Source organism: Pongo abelii, chromosome 8 (assembly GCF_028885655.2).
Source record: "Pongo abelii isolate AG06213 chromosome 8, NHGRI_mPonAbe1-v2.0_pri, whole genome shotgun sequence".
Taxonomy (NCBI): Eukaryota; Metazoa; Chordata; class Mammalia; order Primates; family Hominidae; genus Pongo; species Pongo abelii.
In genome coordinates, this window is record NC_071993.2 from 96,513,876 (window position 1) to 96,537,566 (window position 23,691).

The 23,691-nt window shown below is 34.4% G+C and overlaps 1 protein-coding gene across 4 annotated transcripts in view; it reads left to right on the plus strand.

Annotated features, from left to right (window-relative positions):
• The window catches only part of KIF20B (kinesin family member 20B), a 72,776-nt gene that overhangs the window by 2,742 nt on the left and 46,343 nt on the right, over window positions 1-23,691 (plus strand). For 2 of the 4 annotated variants that reach the window (XM_024254023.3, XM_054522617.2), the window contains exons 2-17: window positions 975-1,122; window positions 4,837-4,923; window positions 5,015-5,131; window positions 5,571-5,709; window positions 6,601-6,785; window positions 9,682-9,718; window positions 10,595-10,822; window positions 12,077-12,188; window positions 13,110-13,181; window positions 13,262-13,408; window positions 14,387-14,549; window positions 15,096-15,383; window positions 19,634-19,773; window positions 20,688-20,826; window positions 21,950-22,178; window positions 23,523-23,563. In XM_024254023.3, coding sequence (XP_024109791.3) covers window positions 976-1,122; window positions 4,837-4,923; window positions 5,015-5,131; window positions 5,571-5,709; window positions 6,601-6,785; window positions 9,682-9,718; window positions 10,595-10,822; window positions 12,077-12,188; window positions 13,110-13,181; window positions 13,262-13,408; window positions 14,387-14,549; window positions 15,096-15,383; window positions 19,634-19,773; window positions 20,688-20,826; window positions 21,950-22,178; window positions 23,523-23,563 — 2,271 coding nt within the window. In that variant the 5' untranslated portion in view covers window position 975. The remainder of the gene's footprint in view (window positions 1-974; window positions 1,123-4,836; window positions 4,924-5,014; window positions 5,132-5,570; window positions 5,710-6,600; window positions 6,786-9,681; window positions 9,719-10,594; window positions 10,823-12,076; window positions 12,189-13,109; window positions 13,182-13,261; window positions 13,409-14,386; window positions 14,550-15,095; window positions 15,384-19,633; window positions 19,774-20,687; window positions 20,827-21,949; window positions 22,179-23,522; window positions 23,564-23,691) is intronic. The other 2 variants (XM_024254024.3, XM_063727655.1) reach the window with 1 other exon arrangement.

The window sequence follows — 23,691 nt, forward strand, 5'->3', positions numbered from 1 at the left end:
ACATCTAGTAGATTCTCAGTAAATATTAGAATGTTAGTATTTTTTAGTTAAGGTTATCCTTAAGTTTACCTTTTAGTTTAGTGATTTGATGTTTAATTCAATTGTAATAGTTTACTGATGCATTATTCCTATTTAACTTAAAACCTGTGATGTGTCAGGTACTGTTTTGAATGTGTTTACATATATTATTTTACTTTTTACTTGAATTTGAAATTGAAAGTAATTTTTCAGATAACTGAGTTTTTTTTTTTTTTTTTGACGGAGTCTCACTCTGTCGCCCAGGCTTGAGTGCAGTGACGCGATCTTGACTCACTGCAACCTCTGCCTCCCGGGTTCAAGCAATTCTCTGCTTCAGCCTCCCGAGTAGCTGGGATTACAGGTGCCTGACACCATGCCCTGCTAATTTTTTTGTATTTTTAGTAGAGACAGGGTTTCACCATCTTGGCCAGGCTGGTCTTGAACTCGTGGCCTCATGATTGACCCGCCTTGGCCTCCCAAAGTGCTGGGATTACAGGCGTGAGCCACCGCACCAGGCCCAGATAACTGAGTTTTAACTTTTAAATGCTAAAAGAAAGTCTGTAAGTAACATTCTACGGGAGTCACTAAGTAGATGACACAAGGTTATAATTTACTCTGTGATCTCCTTACTATTTGAGTTTTGAGAGGATTTCAGGGAGAGAGTAAACATTTTTATACCATCTTTACAGATTACCTGTACTCATGAAAACTCTTTGAATGGATATTATATGAAAATAGTAGGCTGTGTTCGGTATTATTAGATTCAGAGTCTGTAAATATAATTTGATCTTTAGTTTTTCCTGTAGGGCATTGTGTTATAAATGAAGCAATGTAATGCTTTTCTTTTCTAAAATCTAGTTATTTGGAGGGAAGTAGTGGGCTAGACTTTTGAAAGTGTGGGTGGCTTACATGCTGACTTATTAAGGTTGTTAAAGAAGTTGCCGTTATTCTTGCAGAATGGAATCTAATTTTAATCAAGAGGGAGTACCTCGACCATCTTATGTTTTTAGTGCTGACCCAATTGCAAGGCCTTCAGAAATAAATTTCGATGGCATTAAGCTTGATCTGTCTCATGAATTTTCCTTAGTTGCTCCAAACACTGAGGTAAGTACAAGAAAAGTATTGTGTTGATTATCATGCCTCCTTCTAATGCAAGGGTTGGCAAACAGTGGCCTGATTTTGTATTACTCGTTTTTTGTACTTAGATACAAGCTAAGAATTTTTATATTTTTAAAAGTGGAAGAAAAATCAAAATAGGAATAATGTCACATAACATAAAAATTATATGAATTTCAAACATCACTGTCCATAAATAAAGTTTTATTGCATCACGATCGTACTTATTGGTTTATTTACTACATCCGTTGTGGCGCTATAATGGCAGAGTTGAGTAGTTGTGAGGAGACTATAGGGTCTCTAGAACCTAAAATATTAGCTATCTAGCTCTTTACAGAGAAAATTTATTGACTCCGATTGGCATGATGTTTTTGAGATTTGTCATGTGTCACACATCAGTAGTTTTTCCCTTTTTATTGCTAAGTAGTTGTCTGTTGTGCAGATATGCCACATTTCCATTTGTCATTTGATGGACATTTAGGTAGTTTACAGTTTGAGGCCATTATAAATAATGCTGCTTTGAACATTCATGTGCAAGCCTTTTTGTGGACTTGTGTTTTCATTTTTCTTTGGTAAATACCTAGGAATACAAACTGTGTAAGTTTAACTTTATAAGTAACTACTAAACTGTTTTTTAAAGTGGCTGTTCCAGCAGTGGCAATGTGTGTAGGTTCCAGTGCTTCTACCTCTTTGCCAGCGCTTGATAATATAAATCTTTATTTCTAGTGGATGTGTAATGGTATCCTGTTGTGGTTTTAGTTTGCCCTTTCTAATGAGCACTCTTTGAAGTATTCTTGGCCATTTTTCTACTTTCTTCATAAAGAGTCTCTTCAGATCTTTTTCCCATTTAAATTAGGTTGTTTCGTGTTTTGTGAGAAATCTTTTTGTATACAAATCCTTTATCAGATTAATAGTGTCTTGATGATCAGACATTTTAAAATTTAAAGACATTCAATTTAACATTTTCTTTTCTTTTTTGGTGAATTTTTGTGTGTGTGTGTTCTCTTAAGAAACTTTTCGCCTTCCCCAAAGTTTTTGTCTTACTTTTTCTAGAAATTTTAGTTTTCATTTGAGTAGTTATATCTGTGGTTCATTTTGAACAGTTTTTGTGTGCAGTTGATATAGGGACCCAGGTTAACTTTTTTCTTTCTCTTTTTAGCTTCCATACATTTTTTTTTTTTTAACTACATAAATAGTTATTTCAGCATTATCTATTGAAAAGACTTTCCTTTCCCCGTTGTTTTGGTGCTTTACAAATGGCTGTGTATATGTGGATCTATTTCTGGATTTTATTCTCTTCCTTTGACCTATTTGTGCTTATTCCAACACAATACTGTCTGTTTCTGTAGCTTTATAATGATTCTTGAAATTAGGTAGTGTGAATTCTCCAATTTTGCTTTTCTTTTCTAGGAAAATTTTGGCTTTTCTAGGTCCTTTGCATATTCATAAATTTTAGAATCAGCTTGCCAGTTTCTACCAGACAGCATCTTGGGATTTTTGACTGGGATTGCATTAAATCTGTGGATCAATTTGGAGAGAATTGACATCTTAACAATATTGAGTCTTAATCCATGAACATGGTATTCTTCATTTTATTTAGGTCTTTAATGTCTCAGCAGTATTTTATACTTGTCAATGTAGAGGCCTTTCATGTCTTTTGTCAAATATATTTATAAACATTTTATGTTATTTGATGCTATTGTAAATAATATTTTTAGTTGCTTTATTTAGGCATAATGAAACACTGCATATATTTCAGATACACAGTTTGATAAGTTTTGACATGTGCATACACTTATGTAACTGTCATTACAGTCAAGATAGTGAGTATATCCATTACCCTCAAAGGTTTCTTTGAGGCTCCTTATAAGTCCTCTCTCCCATCACACCTCCAAGTAACCTCTGATTAGCATTCTGTTAGTACACATTAATTTTTTGTAGATTTGTTGGATTTTGTATGCGTGTGTTCATGTTGTTTCTAAATAAAGAAAATTTTATTTCTTCCTTCCCAATTTGGATGACTTTTGTCTTTTCATTTCCTTTTTTTCTTTTCCTTTTCTTTCCCCTCATCTCCCCTCCCCTTCTTTCTTTCCCTTCTTCCCTTCCCTTTTACCTTTCTTTTTCCTTTCCTTTTCTCTTCCCTTTTTCTTTCCCTTACTCCTCCTTTTTTCTTCCCCCATCCCCTTTCCCCCTTCACACCCAATTACACCAGCTAGAACCTTTAATATAATGTTACTAGAAGTGGGGAAGCAGAAATCCTCTTCTTATTACTCATTTTGCTGCTCATCTTAGATTGAGTCTTTCCTGTTAAGTGTGTTGTTAGCTATAGATTTTTGTAAGTGCCCTTTATCAGGATGAGGAAGTTTGCATTCATTACACTTTGCTGAGAATTTTTATTACAAATGGACGTTGGATTTTGTCAAATACTGTTTTCCCATCTGTAGAGATAAAAGTTTCTCTTCATTTATTCTTTTAATATGGTTAATTGCCTGGGTTGATTTTTGAATGCTAAACCGACTTTATATTCCTAGAATAAAACATTCTTGGTCAGATGTATTATTCTGTTTTATATATTGGCTAGTATTTTGTGTGGGAAATTTTGCGTATATCTTAATGGGGTATTTTGTTTTCTAATTTTTTCCTGAGGATATCTTCGTCAGTTGTGTTATTCAGGTTATGTCAAACTCAAAATTAGTTAAGGTATTTTCTCTTCCTATATTTTCTTAAAGAGTTTATGTACAATTTGTATTTTTTTTTTTTTTTTGAGACGGAGTTTTGCTCTTGTTGCCCAGGCTGGAGTGCAATGGCATCATCTCGGCTCAGCGCAATCTCTGCTTCCCAGGTTCAAGCGATTCTGCTGCCTCAGCCTCCCATGTAGCTGGGATTACAGGCATGCCACCACCATACCTGGCTAATTTTGTATTTTTAGTTGAGATGGGGTTTCTCTATGTTGGTCAGGCTGGTCTCGAACTCCTGACCTCAGGTGATCCACCTGCCTCGGCCTCCCAAAGTGTTGGGATTACAGGCGTGAGCCACCGCTCCTGGACTGATTATTTTCTTAAATGTTTGATAGAATTTACCCTTAAACTACTAGGGCCTGAATTTTTTTGTGGCATTATTTTGTTTGAAAGTGATTCAGTTTGCTTAATAGAAATTGGGTTATTCAGATTTTCTAGTTATGTCTGTTTTGATTAAGTTGTGTTTATCAAGTAGTTGTTTCCTTTTCACTTTTTTAAAAAAACGTTAAAACATTTCTTTAAAATTATATTTTCTATGCACATTTCTTTCTCAGAAAAAGTAACAAGGAGAATCTGGTACATAGTAAAAAAATTCTGAATGCCTCATGGAATTGAGCATTTGAATAATAGAATATTCTAGTTACTTTTGATTTATTCTAGAGTTATATTTTCCAGTGACTTAGGGCCTCATTAATTATATTAGGCTTTTGTGGAATAAGGCTTTTTGTAAACTTCACCTGTAAATACAGGAGATGGAGGAAATTGGATCTTTTTTGGTGTATTTTGTTTTTATTTAAATAGATTTATTGAGTTTTTCTAACATTATTAAAAGCAGGATAGTGACTGCTTAGAAATTCTTTATCATCTCAGATTATTATGTAAAAAGTAGCCATGTTAAGGAAAAATGGTCTCTGAAAAGCCATATCTTTCAAAAACACAATGTTGTTCTCCTTTATTTTTTAAGGCAAACAGTTTCGAATCTAAAGATTATCTCCAGGTTTGTCTTCGAATAAGACCATTTACACAGTCAGAAAAAGAACATGAGTCTGAGGTTTGTGTTGAATTTAATAGAATTTTAATATTTTACTTTCATTTAAATTGGCAAAATACTAGTTTTTATTTATTGGGGGTATGTATTCTAGGGCTGTGTGCATATTCTGGATTCACAGACTGTTGTGCTCAAAGAGCCTCAATGCATCCTTGGTCGGTTAAGTGAGAAAAGCTCGGGGCAGATGGCACAGAAATTCAGTTTTTCCAAGGTAAAACTGAAGTGTTTTTGTTTTTTGTTTTAAAGATAAAGAGACTTGGCTTAGGCTAAATTGCTATATAATTATATATAGTGAACTACACATTTTATGCTTATGCAACTTAGATTTTAAGGATAAGACTCAAATCTCAGGTCTGGAAATATATAATTGGATGTAAAGAGATCACTGTAGTGTTCTTAAAGTTATTATTAATATATTTTTAAGAAATATTCTTTTTAAAACTTAGGTGAGTACTTGATTCCCTGGTACAGATTTCTATCTTGAAAACTTTCTGGTAGTAAAACTATCAAATGTATTTGTGGGAGTGGGGATATGGCACCTGTTTTAAGAATGAATCTTCTAAATTTTTAAACAGTAGTGTTGGGATGGAACACACTATTAATATTAACTTGAATTTTCTAAAAAGAGTTTTTAAAAAATGTTTGCTTAGGTTTTTGGCCCAGCAACTACACAGAAGGAATTCTTTCAGGGCTGCATTATGCAACCAGTAAAAGACCTCTTGAAAGGACAGAGTCGTCTGATTTTTACTTACGGGCTAACCAATTCAGGAAAAACATATACATTTCAAGGTAAATATTGTTTTATTTTGGTTGGAAAGGATAAGGAAGCAATAATAATCGCTCAGTATTTTTATAATACATACATGTAGTTATGTTGCTATTACCTAGTATGTGTTTGCTCTATTTTTAATAGTACTAGCATATTATTATGTATTGCTGTTTTTTTTTTCTCGGTGGGGGACAGAGTCTCACTATGTTGCCCAGGCTGGAGTGCAGTGGTGTGATCTCGGCTCACTGCAACCTCTGCCTCCTGGATTCAGATGACTCTCCTGCCTCAGCTACTCAGCTTCCCAAGTAGCTGGGACTACAGGCATGCGCCACCATGCCAAGCTAATTTTTACATTTTTGTAGAAATGGGGGGTTCACCATTTTGGCCACGCTAGTCTCGAACTCCTGACCTCAGGTGATATGCCCACCTTGGCCTTCCCAAGTGCTTGGATTACAGGCAAGAGCCACCATGCTTGGCCTTGCTATTGGCTTTTAATTCAAATTTATTTAATTCATTTGTAAAAATACTTTACCCATTGATAGAGATTTAGATGATGATTAAAATCCAGAAGAAGTATTGATGTGATACAGAGAATTAAGCATAAATGACCAGGAAGAAATTTTATAGTTCATTTTACTTTTATAGTTTGTGATTATGGGTGATTACAAATCTTAATATGGTTGCATTATCTGAATGTAAAGTTTCACGTTTACATCAGAATAATAGTCAATAAGATGTTGGTAATACAGTGAATAACAAAGTGATGGAAAACTGAGTAATCCTCACCTATCATTTTCGTTTTAGTTGTTGACTCTTGCCTATTGGTAGTATAAAAGGAGCTTTAATAAACAAGGAAAGTTTCCTCTTTCCTAGTAGACTGAGAGAGTATAACACAAAAATTCCTTTTGCAGGCACAGAAGAAAATATTGGCATTCTGCCTCGAACTTTGAATGTATTATTTGATAGTCTTCAAGAAAGACTGTATACAAAGATGAACCTTAAACCACATAGATCCAGAGAATACTTACGGTTATCATCAGAACAAGAGAAAGAAGAAATTGCTAGCAAAAGTGCATTGCTTCGGCAAATTAAAGAGGTATGGAAATATTTTAGTATGTAAAATATGTATAATTCCTGACTTCTTATAAACCCTTTAGGTTGTTTCACCATATATTGGAATCTGTTTTGTGGTGGTAGTGTTTTTTGTTATTATTTATGTTTTCGAGAAAAATAAAGCTTAAAGTGTGAAGACATCTTTTCTATTTATATTATACCAACAACAAGAATGTTTACACAATACAAATGTAAATGGTTCTGAAATCTTTTTTGATTGTTGTAGAGCCAGCATTGTGCTTTTTATGTAATTATTTTTTAAAATTCTGTTTTTTAATTGTGAAAGTAATATGTACCCAAAATTTAAAATAGGGAATGTGAGAAGTAAAAAGTAAAAGTTTCCTTTAATTTCGTTCCTAAAGAAAAAATTATTAATAGATTGGAAAGTATCGTTTTTGGACCTTTTCTCTCTCTATATAAAATCCATACACAGAGCTTTCTATCTGTATATACACAAATATGGTCATATATATGATGTGTATATCTTCATACCTTTGTTTTTGTATGTGTGATATAATTTTTTTTAAAAACAAAAAAGAGATCTTACTATGCTTACCATTCTATGACTTGGTATTTCATTTAGTGTATCTTAAATCTCTTCCTACCTTAAATCATGTGCCTTTTATCTGTTATGTCTTTAACTTGTTTTTTTAAATTTTAAAAGAGCTTTTAAAACTAAGTCTCCGTTGATGGACATTTGTATTGTTTCTGTGTTTTACTATTTTGAACAGTGTTTCAGTAAAGAAACATTCCATTGCAAATATATTTGGTGCTAATTTTCCCAAACTCAGGCCAAGATTGGATATTTAATAATGTCTGGTTTGATAGGTGTAAAATGGCTCCCTTGAGCTTACTTTATATTTCTTTAATTGTAAATTAGGTGATTAGTACATCTTAGAATTTTTTCCTGTGAATTGTCACATATGTTCTTTGTCCATTTATCTAGTATTGTATGACTTTTCTTGTTTACTGATTTATTAAAATATATTTAAAAAAATGAATACATTATTAATGTATTAATGTATGGGTTGCAAATTTTCTGGCTTATTGTTTGCTTCTCCCCTGCCCCCATTGTGTTTTCTTTTTTTTCTTCCTTTTTTTAGTTTTTAGAGACAGGATCTTGCTTTGTTATTCAGGCTGGAGTATAGTGGTATGATCATAGCTCACTGCTGTCTTGAACTCCTGGGCACAAGTGGTTCTCCTGCCTCAACCTCCTCTGAGTAGCTGGAACTACAGGGGCATGCCACTGCTCCTGGCTGTTTTGATTTTTTTTGTAGAAATGGGGTCTTGGTATGTTGCCTAGGCTGGACTTGAACTCTTGGCCTCAAGAGATCCTCCTCCCTTGGCCTTCCAAAGTGTTGAGATTACATGTTTGAGCTGCCAAGCCTGGCCCATTGTGTTTTTCAGTATTCATCTACTCAACAAATTTTATTAAGTCACCTGTTTTTTTTCCAGGCAATATTTTCAGTTTTGAGGACAAATGGTACTGCCCTCATGGAGACTGACAATAAATAAATACGTAATATACTGTGAGGAGGTATTATTTTATATAAGGTGGTACCATATAAACTTTTAAAAATGAAGTTATACTTGTCTGTTTATTCCTCTTGTGCCTTCTGGATTTTGTAGTATATTTTCAGACATTATTCTGTTCAAGCCTGTTAAAAACTACTAATTGTTTTTGTAAATATTTTTACCTTATTAATGCAAATTTATCTTTTTGAAACATTTAGAAACCAGGGTTTTAAGGCAGTAAAATGTGTGTTACCAGTGGAGTTCAAAGTTGAGTCTGTGACTATGGTCTCTGAAAGTAAAATAGTGTTTTAACAAAATTTATGGGGATTGGTGGATAACTCCATAGCCAATTCATAGAGGAAATTAAAATCATTAATAATGAAAAAAATTTTTTCACTGGGCATGGTGGCTCATGCCTGTAATCTCAGAACTTTGGGAGACTGAAGCAGGCGGATCACTTGAGGCCAGGAGTTGGAGACTAGCCTGGCCAACATGGCGAAACCCCGTCTCTATTAAAAATACAAAAAATTAGCTGGGCGTGGTGACTCACACCTGTAGTCCCAGCTGCTTGGGAGGCTGAGGCACAAGAATTGCTTGAACCCGGGAGGTGGAGGTTGCAGTGAGCCGAGATTGCGCCACTACATTCCAGCCTGGGTGACAGAGCAAGACTCTGTCTCAAAAAAAAGAAAAAATTCTAACAAGTTATCCAGTTAAAACATGATACTGTTTTGCCTATGAAATGATTAAAATGTTAAAAAAAAAATGAGATAATATACTTTCATACATCGTAAATGGTTCTAGAAAGTAAATTGGCAATAGTATGTTAAGAGTGAGAACATTAAAATATTTTATATCTTTTCATCCACCAGTTCACTTTTAGGTGTATACTCCAAAGAAATGGGTTTATTTCTATTTCTAAGGAAATAATTAGAATGCAGAAGAAAATACGTAAAGGTGTTTGGCAAAACTTGGTGAATAATTTAAATGTTTAATAATAAGGGAATAATTAAGTCATTTCACATGTGTTATATAGTCATCAAATGTTGTAAACAATTTTTAATTATGGGGAGAAAAAGCTTACAACATAAGTGTGGGGAAAAGAATAGAAGGGAAATATTTTAAAATATGAATAGTAACCAACCAGAGTGGCAGGGATTATACATGATAACATTCTTTTTCATAGTTCTCTGTATTTTTCCATGAAACTATATTATTTAACTAGGAAAAATTAAAGAATTCATTGAATTGAGTAGATGAAAGGTTATGATTTGGTAGTGACTTATTTGGATAGGTAATTAATATCTTGATTATTTAACCTTAATGAAAATGTTTTTTTAATTTTTAAAAACAATCTTTTTTTTTAGGTTACTGTGCATAATGACAGTGATGATACTCTTCATGGTAAGGTTTCATTGCTCACTTATCTTTGATATATTGATTATATGAAGTACATTTGAAAAGCTTTTAATTTTTAAATCACTTCTAATGTTTTATTTTTATTATTAAAAAATTTTTAGGCCGGGCGCGGTGGCTCACGCCTGTAATCCCAGCACTTTGGGAGGCTAAGGTGGGTGGATCATGAAGTCAAGAGATTGAGACCATCCTGGCCAACATGGTGAAACCCCGTCTCTACTAAAAATAAAATTACCTGGGCGTGGTGGCACGGGCCTGTAGTCCTAGCTACCTGGGAGGCTGAAGCAGGAGAATCCTTGAACTCAGGAGGTGGAGGCTGCAGTGAGCCGAGATCGCGCCACTGCACCTCCAGCCTGATGGCAGAGTGAGACTCCGTCTCAAAAAAAAAAAAATTTTTACATTGTATTTATTTATTTTTTTTCTATGGACCTCTTCTTTGGTTACTAAGGATTTAATTTCTATAATGACATAGTCGGTGATACCTGGAAAATGATACATATTTATATGAAATGTCAGTCATTGTAATGTTTTGTTTGTATTAAATATTACAGATATCCCTTTTACTGGTTACAATTTTAATATTGAATTTGAAAGACACTTGTTTTTCTTTGTCCTGTACATTTAATTTCTATTGGTTCATTAACATATTTTCAAAATAAAGGAATTATAAGAAGTAGTCTAACTTTGGTTAATCCACATGTTATTTACATCTTCCTTTGTTCCAAAAAGTGTTTAACGTAGATGGTCAAAAGATTAAGCATACTTGGTTTTTCAAGTCTGAGAATCGATCTGTACTTTGGTCACATTTTTAGTCAGTTGCTTACTTTTGTGATTATTGTTTTTTCTTTTTCTTTTTTTTTGTAGGAAGTTTAACTAACTCTTTGAATATCTCAGAGTTTGAGGAATCCATGAAAGATTGTGAACAAGCCAACTTGAATATGGCTAATAATATAAAATTTTCTGTGTGGGTTTCTTTCTTTGAAATTTACAATGAATATATTTATGACTTATTTGTTCCTGTATCATCTAAATTCCAAAAGAGAAAGATGCTGCGCCTTTCCCAAGACATAAAGGGCTATTCTTTTATAAAAGGTATACTAATGAATATTTTTATTTTATTGCTCCGAAGTTCTCTTCCTGGGCTTTGTGATAGCTGTAAGACTAAAGCAAACAGAAAATTGAAAATTGTAATGCTAATTATTAACATTAAGAGAAGAAGATAATTTTGTGCTTTGGAAGTATGTTTTGGTATATTTATTAAACTTGAATATAAAAGGGTCTATTTTGGTATTGTATTTGCTTGAGTATCATTAATTGGATTTGTGGTGATGGGAAAAGCTGTGTATGGTTATGTTCACATTATTCTCCTGCTTTGTAACAGTGTCCAAATTTTGGAGCTATGAAATGTTACTATCCTTCCGGAGTGATTTTTCTAACCTTTTAAAACAATTATTCACAGTAGGAAATACATATTAATAACGTCATGACTCAGTACCTACATGCGTGTATATATATACATATGTAATATTTACAACTCAAAAGTTTCATTAATTATACTTTTACTACAAGGAATGCGCTGTGATATTTTCTGTATTCTTTGTCATTTCTATAAAATGCTGGCCAGATGCGGTGGCTCACACCTGTAATCTCAGCACTTTGGGAGGCTGAGGCAGGTGGATCACTTGAGCTCAGGAATTCTAGACGAGCTTGGGCAACACGGCAAAACGCCATCTCTACAAAAAATACAAAAATTAGCCTGGCATGATGGTATGCATCTGTAGTCCCAGCTACTCAGGAGGCTGAGGCAGGAGGATCACTTGAGCCTAGGAGGTCAAGGCTGTAGAGAGCCATGATCACGCCTTTGCACTCCAGGCTGGGCAACAGTGAGACCCTGTCTCCAAAATAAATAAATAAATAAATAAATAAATAAAAATTAAAATACTGGTCATGATTCAATAAATCTGATTTTATGATTCACTAATAAATTACAATCTTCAGTGTTTAATAGCTAGGTAGTTTTACAGGTTTAATCTGTACTGTATTTTGCCTCTCTTTTTTTTTTCCCTGAGTGTCTAATTCTAAGGAATTGTTACTGTATTTAATTTTCCGTTTGGCAGACTCTGTTGACAAACATTTACTTTGTGTGTTTGTGTAATTTACATTCTAGAACATTGTTATAATCTCCTCTGGTGTAACCTGAAATAGCTGAGTTGACTCCAGCTAGGATGTGTTGTTAGAAGAAAGATTTCATTATATGTCACTAGGAAAAGACTTTCAAAGAGATTACATTGTAGAGCACATTCTTTGTCTCAATAAATTAATATATATCCTCTTTATTTTTTAAAGATCTACAGTGGATTCAAGTATCTGATTCCAAAGAAGCCTATAGACTTTTAAAACTAGGAATAAAGCACCAGAGTGTTGCCTTCACAAAATTGAATAATGCTTCCAGTAGAAGGTAAAGAATAAACTCTGTGAGAGTAGACTTGAATCACTGATAGTATTCTATGCTAATTTAAACACAGCTAATTTTACATTAAACTGGGCAGTAGGTTTTCTCGTGTTAAATCAATTCATAAGGCATAAAAAACATTTGGTATACAGAATAACACTAAACACATTTATCAATACTGTTTCCTGTCCTGACAGTAGATTTATTAATTTATAGGAAATCTCTGAGGTGTTTTTACTCTTTCTTTATGTCAGTATCTAAGCTCAGTATTTTTGGAGTTGGTAATAATGGTGGCCTTTTCTCTGGGTCTTTCTCACTTATCCCCTGAATATTATATAAATATACTCAGTGAGGGTATAATCTCAAGGGGTTATGGAAGGAAGTTTTGATGGGATTGGGGGATGAGAGGCAGAGGAAATAAGTTTAAGCAGTGAGATAATTAAAAAAAGGCAAAGGAAATAAGTTTAAGCAGTGAGATAATTAAAGCAGGCTTTTTCTTAGAGAAGGAGCCCTGTTTCCGTAGTCAGTTGGGCATGGGACAATACACGATCTGGATCTATAGGTCAAATGTATGCTTTGCTTTAGGTGTGTATTCAGAGTATTGGCTAGCTGTACATAATATCATTTTAACTAATATTATCTTTTCAAACAAAATGTCGCTTTATTATAAATGATATTATTAATAGAATTTGAACTGTCCGGAGATAATTTGAGGGATTTAGAGCTAGGCAAAAGGTGATTTTAGGCATTTGGGTATGTAAGTGACAGTAGAACACTGGCTTGAAATATTTAACAGCTAATTGGAAAATGCAATGGTGGACTGTAGTTATACTAGGGTATAAATAAGATTGATTTGAATACTTGTCTCTCCTATTTAGAATGCAGAAATTAAAAATGATAAGATAACATTTAATCTTTGTATTTCAGTCACAGCATATTCACTATTAAAATATTACAGATTGAAGATTCTGAAATGTCTCGTGTAATTCGAGTCAGTGAGTAAGTTGAATGTTCTTTAAATTTAATTATTTGTAATTGTTTTGAAGAACTTTTAAAGTACTTTTTTTTTCTTAATTCAGATTATCTTTATGTGATCTTGCTGGTTCAGAACGAACTATGAAGACACAGAATGAAGGTGAAAGGTTAAGAGAGACTGGGAATATCAACACTTCTTTATTGACTCTGGGAAAGTGTATTAACGTCTTGAAGAATAGTGAAAAGTCAAAGTAAGTGTTTCTGAAAGTGTTATTAGCATATTAAATATTATAGTGTTCAAACTTTCAACTTTTTTGTTTTTAGGAAGTTCTTTTTTGATTTTTAACCTGCTTCTTATGTAATGACTGTGTATAGATTGTGATTCAAGTACTTAAGAGATCTTGGATTAAAGACAATGATAGAAATGTCAGTTGATGCCAGTAACTCATCAGGTAAAGTCAGTATTTTCCATGGCAAATCTATACCAATAGACACTGTAAATGAGAAGCTTCTAATGCTGGTTTAGGATCTAAAACCACTTTATTCTTATTAATGTATTGTGTATAGTTCTAGATGCAATAGATTTTTGCATTAGCATTTTAGGCTGAGTAAATATAAATCAGCTTTCACCATTTCTATTTAGGGTGTTTCGTGACATCTCTTATATACTTGCTCTATGCTAGGGAACATAACCCAGTTAAATGTGGTTTTCTTTATATTTTACATAGTGGGTTATTGTTAGTAAGTAGCAGCAGTTAAACAGCCAGGCATGGTGGCTTATGCCTGTAATCCCAGCACTTTTGGAGGCCGAGGCAGGAGGATTGCTTGAGCCCAGGAGTTCAAGACCAGCCTCATCTCTACTAAAAATAAAAATAAAAAAATTAACCGAACGTGGTGGCAGGCACCCATAATCCCTGCTACCCTGGAGGCAGAGGCAAGAGGATCGCTTGAGCCTAAGAGGTTGAGGCTGCAGTGAGCTATGATTGTGCCACTGTACTCCAGTCTGGGCAACCGAGCTAGACTCTGTCTCAAAACAGAAACAAAAACAAAAACAAACAAGAAAAGATAAAAAGAAAACTGAGAAGGACTATTACATCTGAAACTAATCACTACCCTAAAGTTTAATTTCATGATAGGTGGCTTAATTATTTCTTTGTAAAATGTGTCAGCACCCCGACTTCATGAGATGTTTTTTAATTTACAATGTTTTCTGAAAATTTTTTCCGTAGGTTTCAACAGCGTGTGCCTTTCCGGGAAAGTAAACTGACTCACTATTTTCAAAGTTTTTTTAATGGTAAAGGGAAAATATGTATGATTGTCAATATCAGCCAATGTTATTTAGCCTATGATGAAACACTCAATGTATTGAAGTTCTCCGCCATTGCACAAAAAGTAAATATTTATTTTATTAAGCCTCTTATTATTAGAATATTAACAGTTTTTCTTGAAATAAATATTTTGTACTTAATACTGTAAGCCTAGGAAATAATTGAAAATTAAAAAGGTAAATATTTGACCAAGTAGGAAGACATGAGAAAGGATTGAAAGTTGCCCATGCTAGGATTAAAATGACCTTTAGTAATAAGAGTTAATAATAAACATCAGTTATAAATTAATGAGTATTTTTGGAATGAATTGTCTGCTCTGCCATTCATCTTGTTCATTTGGTACTTCTGGGTAATTGGAAAACCCTCTGCTAAGATTAATGCTGAGAACTTAGCCCAGGAAGATAGATTTTTCCTCTAGTTTACATGTGTAAGTAGCTTTTTTCCTATCAGAATGTTCTTTTAGGGATGGTGATTCCTGTTTGTATGTTTGTTTGAATAGTTTTTCCTTAACACTTGAGTTTTCATTTGACTTAAATTTATAAAATAATCATTTTCTAGTGGACAGTTCTTGTCTTTTCTGTTTTAAAAGTCACATTGAATATTTTAACAGGTTTGTGTCCCAGACACTTTAAATTCCTCTGAAGAGAAATTATTTGGACCTGTCAAATCTTCTCAAGATGTATCACTAGACAGTAATTCAAATAGTAAAATATTAAATGCAAAAAGAGCCACCATTTCATGGGAAAATAGTCTAGAAGATTTGATGGAAGACGAGGATTTGGTTGAGGAGCTAGAAAACGCTGAAGAAACTCAAAATGTGGAAACTAAACTTATTGATGAAGATCTAGATAAAACATTAGAGGAAAATAAGGCTTTCATTAGCCACGAGGAGAAGAGAGTATGTATTAAGAACTCATACTTCTATGCTTGTCTTCTTATTCTGAAGTTAAGGTTAAATCTTAAGCCTCTCTCTCTTCAGTTTTTTCAACAGTACACTGAAGTTTTTGTGTTCAACTTTATATTTTGAAAAATTTCAAACCTATAGAAAGACTAGTACAATGAATACTCATTTGTCCTTCACTTGGATTCTCCAGTTACCATTTTATGAGAATGTGAATACACATCTTTTGGTCTGTACGATTTGGAAATAAGATCCAGACATAATGACACCTTACATCTAAATATTTGAACATGTTTTTCTAAGAACATGGGCATTTTTGTCATGATCACAAGACCATGAAATTTTCATACCCAAGAAATTTAACATTGATACACTAATATAACCTTGTATACTGTTTGTATTGAGATTTCTCCAGTGTTCCCAATATGTTCTTTATAACCACTTTGTTTTTGTCTACAGCCAGAGTTAACACATTGCTTTTGATTATTGTGTTTCTTTAATCATTTCTAATCTAGCACTGACATTTTTGAAAAGTGGATCCTAGTTTTCTCATAGAATGCCTGCAATCTAGATTGGTTTGATTATTTCTTCATGATTTAGGTTTAATACATTAGGGAAGCTTTTTATGTAGGTTAAGTTGTAAATTTTCCATTGCATCACACCAAGAGCCACATGATGTCTGATTTTTCCATTCTTAGAGATGCTAAGTTTTGCTCACTTGGTTAAGATAACAGTATTTCAGATCTTTATTGCAAAACCATATTATCTGTGGGGTGATACTTACAGACCATGTGAGTATCCTTTCACTAAGTGATTTTATGTATTCCATCAGACTTTTATTTTGCAGTCTCAAGTACAAGTGCTAAAAATATCTACCAAGTACCTATGATCCCATATCTTCAAAAACACTAATTGTTTGTCAACTTGTTACTATGATAAATAAATAAGATTTAACAGTTGTTTTTTTAGCCTCTGTCCAATTATAGTATTTATTTATGTATTTTTGAGAAAGCGTCTTGCCCTGTTGCGCAGGCTAGAGTGCAAAGGCACGATCTTGGCTTACTGCAACCTCTGCCTCCCGGGTTCAAGCGATTCTCCTGCCTCAGCCTCCTGAGTAGCTGGGATTATAGGCATGCGCAACCATACCCAGTTAAGTTTTTTTTGTATCTTTAGTAGAGATGGGGTTTCACCATGTTGGCCAGGCTGGTCTCGAACTCCTGACCTTGTGATTGCCCACCTCAGCCTCCCAAAGTGCTGGGATTACAGGCGTGAGCCACCTTACCTGGCTACCTATTCCCCTCTTTAATTGGCCATAACTGTGAGTATAGATGGAGTCCTCTTACCAGTGTCCTAGAAACACTAGTAGACTGTGTTCATGGGTGTGCTTTAATGGTGTTGACATATCACACATCACAGTACTCTTTTGGATTGCAGAAGTATAAGTAGATCGATGATGTATTAGGCTAAATACTCTCATTTTAATAATTTACCTTCATGTCCCTGAAAGCGATTATTGAACATATGTTTGGAAACAAGAATGATAGCTTCAGATGTAGTACAAGTCCCACTTTATCTGGTCACTATGTGGTTAGACCGTGTTACTTGGGCTTCTGTAATGTATTAAATAGTACCTCCTCAGTGACGAAAGGAGCCATTAATAGTCTAGTTTGGCTGGTTTAGTGGCTCACACCTGTAATTCCAGCACTTTGGGAAGCTGAGGTAGGAGGATTGCTTGAGCTCAGGAGTTCAAAACTAGCCTGGGCAACATAGTGAGACCCCATCTCTACAAAAAAGTAAAATTAGCCAGGCATGATGACGCAGAGGTGTAGTCCCAGCTACTTGGGAGGCTGCAGTGGGAAGATTGCTTGAGTCCAGGATTTCTAGGCAGCAGTGAGCCATCACTGCACTACTGCACTCCGGCATGGGTGACAGAGTGAGACCTTGTCTTAAAAACAGAGAAACAAACCAAAAAACCCAGTTTTTTTTTTTTTTTTTCATTTCAAAGTTGAAATTTTTGTATAATGTTGGTTAGTAAAATTTCTGAAGTTACTAGAGAAAAATATTTAATGCTATAGTTTATGATGGATTATATAGTGTAAATGCTTATCATATAAGATTGACTAAATATTTTAAGGAAATTCATCAAAATGTCTGATATTTGACATTTAAAAATCAATATGATTAGGTGTTGGCATGCTTTATTTTTTTCTTCTAGAGACAAAGTCTTGCTTTGTTGTCTAGGCTGGAGTACAATAGTGTAGTTATGGCTCACTGCTGCTTCAAAATCCTGGGCTCAAGTGATCCTCTTGCCTCAGCCTCCTGAGTAGCTGGGACCACAGATGCATGCCACCACCCCTAACTAATTTTTAAAAATGTTTTGTAGACATGAGGCCTTGCTCTATTGCCCAGGCTGATCTTGAACCCTTGGGCTCAGGCAATCCTCCTGCCTTGCAAAGCGCTGGGATTACAGATGTGAGTCAGTGTGCCCAGCCCTTTATTCACATTTTAATTAAAGGATTGGGACTTTTAAAAACCATTATAAAATACCTTGATATTAGCATACATATACTTAAATTCATTTAGCTATAATAGCCAGCCTAAGTTTTTTCAGCAAAAACTTTATCAGATGCTAACAATGATAAAAACCTAATTATTGAAAACTATTAAACTTCCCGCCAGGCGCGGTGGCTCATGCCTGTAATCCCAGCACTTTGGGAGGCCGAGGCGGGTGGATCATGAGGTCGGGAGATTGAGACCATCCTGGCTAACACGGTGAAACCCCGTCTCTACTAAAAATACAAAAAATTAGCCAGGCATGGTGGCTGGCGCCTGTAGTCCCAGCTACTCGGGAGGTTGAGGCAGGAGAATGGCATGAACCTGGGGGGCGGAGGTTGCAGTGAGCCGAGATCACACCACTGCATTCCAGCCTGGGCGACGGAGCGAGACTCCGTCTCAAAAAAAAATAATAAACAAACTTCCCAAGGTTTTTCCACATTCATTCTGATGTCTCCTTCAATAGTTATTATTTATTGTTTTACACAGAAAGTATGTAGTTTAAAATTACTAAAATAATATTATATATTTATAGTAGAGTGAAAAAGAAAATTTAAATATAAAGATCTCTCAAATCTACCACTCATGTTAATGGATTTTTATTACATATTACTGTTTTGTAACCTGGTATTCTTTATATAAAAATCAATTGTGAAAAGTATGAATTATTAATATAGGTGATCATTATTCATTACAGTAGTTTACTGTATGGTAGTACCATAATTAAACCAATCCTTTAACGTTGGTTGAGTTGGGTTCACTTTTTCTTTATTTAAACACAACTACCATCACAAAACAACAACACTGTGATCAGCATTCATACAGCCAGAACATGGGGTTATATTATAATTATTTTCAGTATAAATTCTTGGAGGCAGAGTTTCAAAGTCTGGATATCTATAGAACTATTTTCAAATATAAAGTTGAGACATTGGAAGATCTGTAGCTTAGAGTTTATTGTTTAATTTGTTGTTGAGTAACTTTAAAATAGAAACATTAAAAAGAATATGTAGCTGTTTCCTTAATGCTACAATTTATGTTACGAATGTATAATGGTCATGTTAAGTGTTTTATTTATTGCTTTATATAGTACATTTTTCATGATTATGTATGTGTTTCAAAGGCTATAGAATTGCTGTTGACATCTGGATAGTTATAAAAAGCCTAATAAGATAAGTTTATGTAACATCTTTATTTGACAGATTAGTAAGTGGGTGTTTTTAGCAACTTCTCTAGTGTATATAATCTTTGGGCTTTAGACTTTTACAGGCCACTTTTAAACTCAACCTTAGCATTTACCAGAGATCTGATCCTTATGCTTCCCACCTATGAAATATGGATGATACCAAGCTCACAGAAAGTTGTGGATTAAATGAAGCAAACATGGAACTCCCCAGAGTAGTTCTTGATACATAATAAATGCACTAATTAACTTTACTTATTTTCTTAGTATAGCTAGACAGTGAGACGAGTTACCAAAGGTCTATTTCTAAAATGTGGAAAGGCCAACCTGATTTTTCAGTTAACAAATCTCTGCAAACATATAATTTTCAGTGAGAACATTATCACTATTAAAAAGGACACATAATTATAATTGACTAAATGTAAAGTTTTATTTTTTGAACAGTTGGACGGTATTTCTCTTGGGATAATATTTATTATTTTATAAGAATTTTATCATTTACATGTTATAGAAACTGTTGGACTTAATAGAAGACTTGAAAAAAAAACTGATAAATGAAAAAAAGGAAAAATTAACCTTGGAATTTAAAATTCGAGAAGAAGTTACACAGGAGTTTACTCAATATTGGGCTCAACGGGAAGCTGACTTTAAGTAAGTTATTTATTTCATGTCCAGGTAAAAATTGAGAATTTTATTTACTTTTTCAGTTTTTTTTTTACTTAATTTACTTTTTACATTAGGTGGCTTCTGAATTCTGATCTCTTTATACAAGTTTGAAAATAGCTGTTACTAGTCTGGTGTGGTGGCTCACGCCTGTAATCCTAGCGTTTTGGGAGGCCTAGGCAGGTGGATCACTCAAGGTCAGGAGGTCGAGACCAGCCTGGCCAACATGGTGAAACCTCGTCTGTACTAAAAATAGAAAAATTAGCTGGGCGTACTGGCATGTTCCTGAAGTCCCAGCTGCTTAGGAGGCTGAGGCACGAGAATCTCTTGATCCTGGGAGATGTAGGTTGCAGTGAGCTGAGACTGTGTCACTGCACTCCAGCCTGGGCGACAGAGCGAGACTCTGTCTCAGAGAAGAAAAAAAAGAATATAGCTGTTACTAATCCCATGCATGATTATTTAAATTTTCTCTCTTTTTTTTTAATTTTAATTTTAATTTTTTGAGATGGAGTCTTGCGCTGTCACCCAGGCTGGAATTGAGTGGTGTGATCTTGACTCTCTGCAACCTGCACCTCCTGGGTTCAAGCAATTCTTCTGCCTTAGCCTCTCCTGCCTTAGCCTCCTGAGTAGCTGGGATTACAGGCGCACACCACCGCGCCCAGCTAATTTTTGTGTTTTTAGTAGAGACGGTGTTGCCGTGTTGGCCAGGCTGATTTCAAACTCCTGGCCTGAAGTGATCCACCCGCCTCCGCCTCTCAAATTGCTGGGATTACAGGCGTGAACCACTGTACCTGGACTAAATTTTCTTTTAATCTAGAATATACTTAATCTTAGATGTTTAAAACAAAAACACAAAGTAGTTCCTTTTCTGTTTCTTAATGGGATTAATTTGTATTTTGAAGGGAAACTCTGCTTCAAGAACGAGAGATATTAGAAGAAAATGCTGAACGTCGTTTGGCTATCTTCAAGGATTTGGTTGGTAAATGTGACACTCGAGAAGAACCAGCGAAAGACATTTGTACCACAAAAGTTGAAACTGAAGTATGTTAATTGAAGTATTTAAAAACATCCAGTGAGGTTTTGGTACCGGGGTTTAGTGTACCACATCAATGATGAGAAACATCAAGATAGTTTAGAATTAAAACAATGCTTTGTGTGTAGCTTTATTATAATTAGGCATGTTTTGTTAGGAGTGTAAGGCACCAAGAATTTAAATATAGTGATTGGTTTTGAAAAATTTATACCTCTGTTATATTTATATCTTATTTTGGTATTGCTTGAATCATTGTATTGTAGGCAGATAGATTCTTTTTTGAGATTTGTCTTACTTAACATTTTTAAATAAAAAGTATTTTAAAGGTGTAAGAGACCTAAGTCGTCATTTACTTGCTGTTCTGATTAAAACAAAAATGTTTATATATAAAAAGGGTTGCCCTTGCCGGGCAACTACCATTTCTTACTCTTTTAAAATTTTGTTTGTTTATTTATTTATTATAGTTTTAGAGTTAGGGTCTTGCTGTGTTGCCCAGGCTGATCTTGAATTCCTGGCTTCAAGCAGTCCCCCTGCCCAGCCTCCCAGGTGGCTGAGATTACAGGTGCATGCCACTGTGCTCAGCTTATTCTTTACTTGTAATATAAGAAAAATTATCCTTTTCTGTTGCTTCCACTGAAGCTGAAATTGATCAGTTTTTTGGGGGAGTTTTTTTTGTTGTTTAGTTTTTTAATCACTCAGTTCAAGGGCCTGTGACAGTGGTGTTCTAGACGTCTGCTGTCAAGCAAACCTTATGTATCCTTGACGTGGTTTGGGATTGACTGAGTTGTGAAAATGGAGGTTTGTTTCATGCACTATCCCAACAAAACCTTTTAGGTCTCATTATATAATTGAAACTATACCTGAACTAGGTAATCACAATTGTTCTATAATGACTTGTCACAGTTTATAACATTGTTTTTATGTGAAAATATGCCTCATGGTCCATACAACAGAAAATAAATAATGGAACACAGGTTTTTCATAATTGGAGATGCATCTATATAATTTATTTTAAAGAATTTCAAGTGGTGAATTTTTTGCTTTTTTAAAAACTGTCTAAATTACATGGTACCACATATAAAGGGTGAACCCTACTGTTAATATTAGGCATGTGGTTTTTGCTATTTTTAGGAAACACATAATTATGTAGGATTTGAAGATATTATTGATTCTCTTCAAGATAATGTTGCTGATATTAAGAAACAGGCTGAAATTGCTCACTTATATATTGCATCTCTTCCTGACCCCCAGGAAGCTATTGCTTGTTTAGAACTAAAGTTTAATCAAATTAAAGCTGAATTAGCTAAAACCAAAGGAGAATTAATCAAAACCAAAGAAGAGTTAAAAAGGAGAGAAAATGGTAAGTGAATAAATTTTACTTTTATTTAGATATTGTAAACACATAAAAAGTACTCTTGGTAAGTATAAGAGATTTATGTAGCTCATTTACCATAGTGACCAGAAAAGTCTTTCATCTAGGTAACATATTTTAATATTTTACCATTTGTATGACTTTGTAGTAATTTACTACTAAAAATATTTTTTGACTTTCATTTATTTTAGACCAATATTGTTAGAAAATGAGCTTCTCAAAAAAAATCAGAACAAGTGTTAACTTTATGAGTAAAGCTGTAAATTTTGTTACTTTTTTTTTTTTTTTATGACAGTGGCTCGCTCTGTCACCAAGGCTGGAGTGCAGTAGTGGCATCACAGCTCACTGCAGCCTTCTACTCCTGGGCTCAATTACTCCTCCTGCCTCAGCTTCCTGAATACTTGGGACCACAAGTGTGCACTACCACAGCGGCTGCATTTTTTTTTTTTTCTTTTTGTAGAGATGGGATCTTGCTATGCTGCCCAGATTGGTCTTGAACTCCTAGGCTCAAGTGATCCTGCCTGCCTCAGCCTCCCAAAGTGCTGGGATTACAGGCGTGAGCCATGCTGTGCCTGGCCTTGTTCTATATTCTTTATGAATTCTTGCAGTAGAGAAGATTCACTCTTGGGATAGAGTGACTACTGTGGAGTGGTTTAAAGTAATTTGTTAGTTTGATGCTTCATTCTAACTAGGAGGGCATTTTCTTTTTCTATCTCCCCCCCCCCCTTTTTTTTTTAAAAAAAAAAAGACAGAGTCTCACTCTGTCACCCAGGCTGGAGCGCAGAGGCATGGTCATGGCTCACTGCAGTTTGCCACCTCCTGGGCTCAAGTGATCCTTCCACCTCAGTCTCCTGAGTAGCTTGGACTACAGACATGTGCCACCATGCTGAGGGCATTTTATATACATAAATAGAATTGTTTGTAATATCTGCATTTTAAGAATTAGTTGCAATAACTGCTCTGCTCTTTTTTGTGTGAAACAAGATGGGTAGAAAATAACATGTAAGTGGTGCCTTTGCATTATGAAATGTACTTAAAAAGCACTAGCTCCTTTTCTTCTCTGATGCTATGCCAGTTCTTTACTATTTAGCATATGCCGCCTATTTTTATCCTGAGTTTTAGAAGTGGCTTTTTCTGAAACATTACCCTGTTGTGGTTGAATTAGCAGATTTTTTTTTTTAATGAGTAGGGTGTGCTTCTAGTGCTATCAAAATCCTTTTTATTGAATGTAACAGTAAAGTGTCACTAGAGCAGCATATGTTTCATAGTTATTCAGTGATACATATTTTTAGATGCTTATATATTTATTTTCAATGTTCTTTATTTTTTCAGAATCAGATTCATTGATTCAAGAGCTTGAGACATCTAATAAGGTAATACTTTAAGTTTTATTTTGTCTTGATAAGTTATTTAATTAACAAAGGGGTATGAATGATGACTAGATTTATTTTAAAAAATAATTAAAGAAACAGTAATATAGTCTCTTGGTATGCATGGGGGA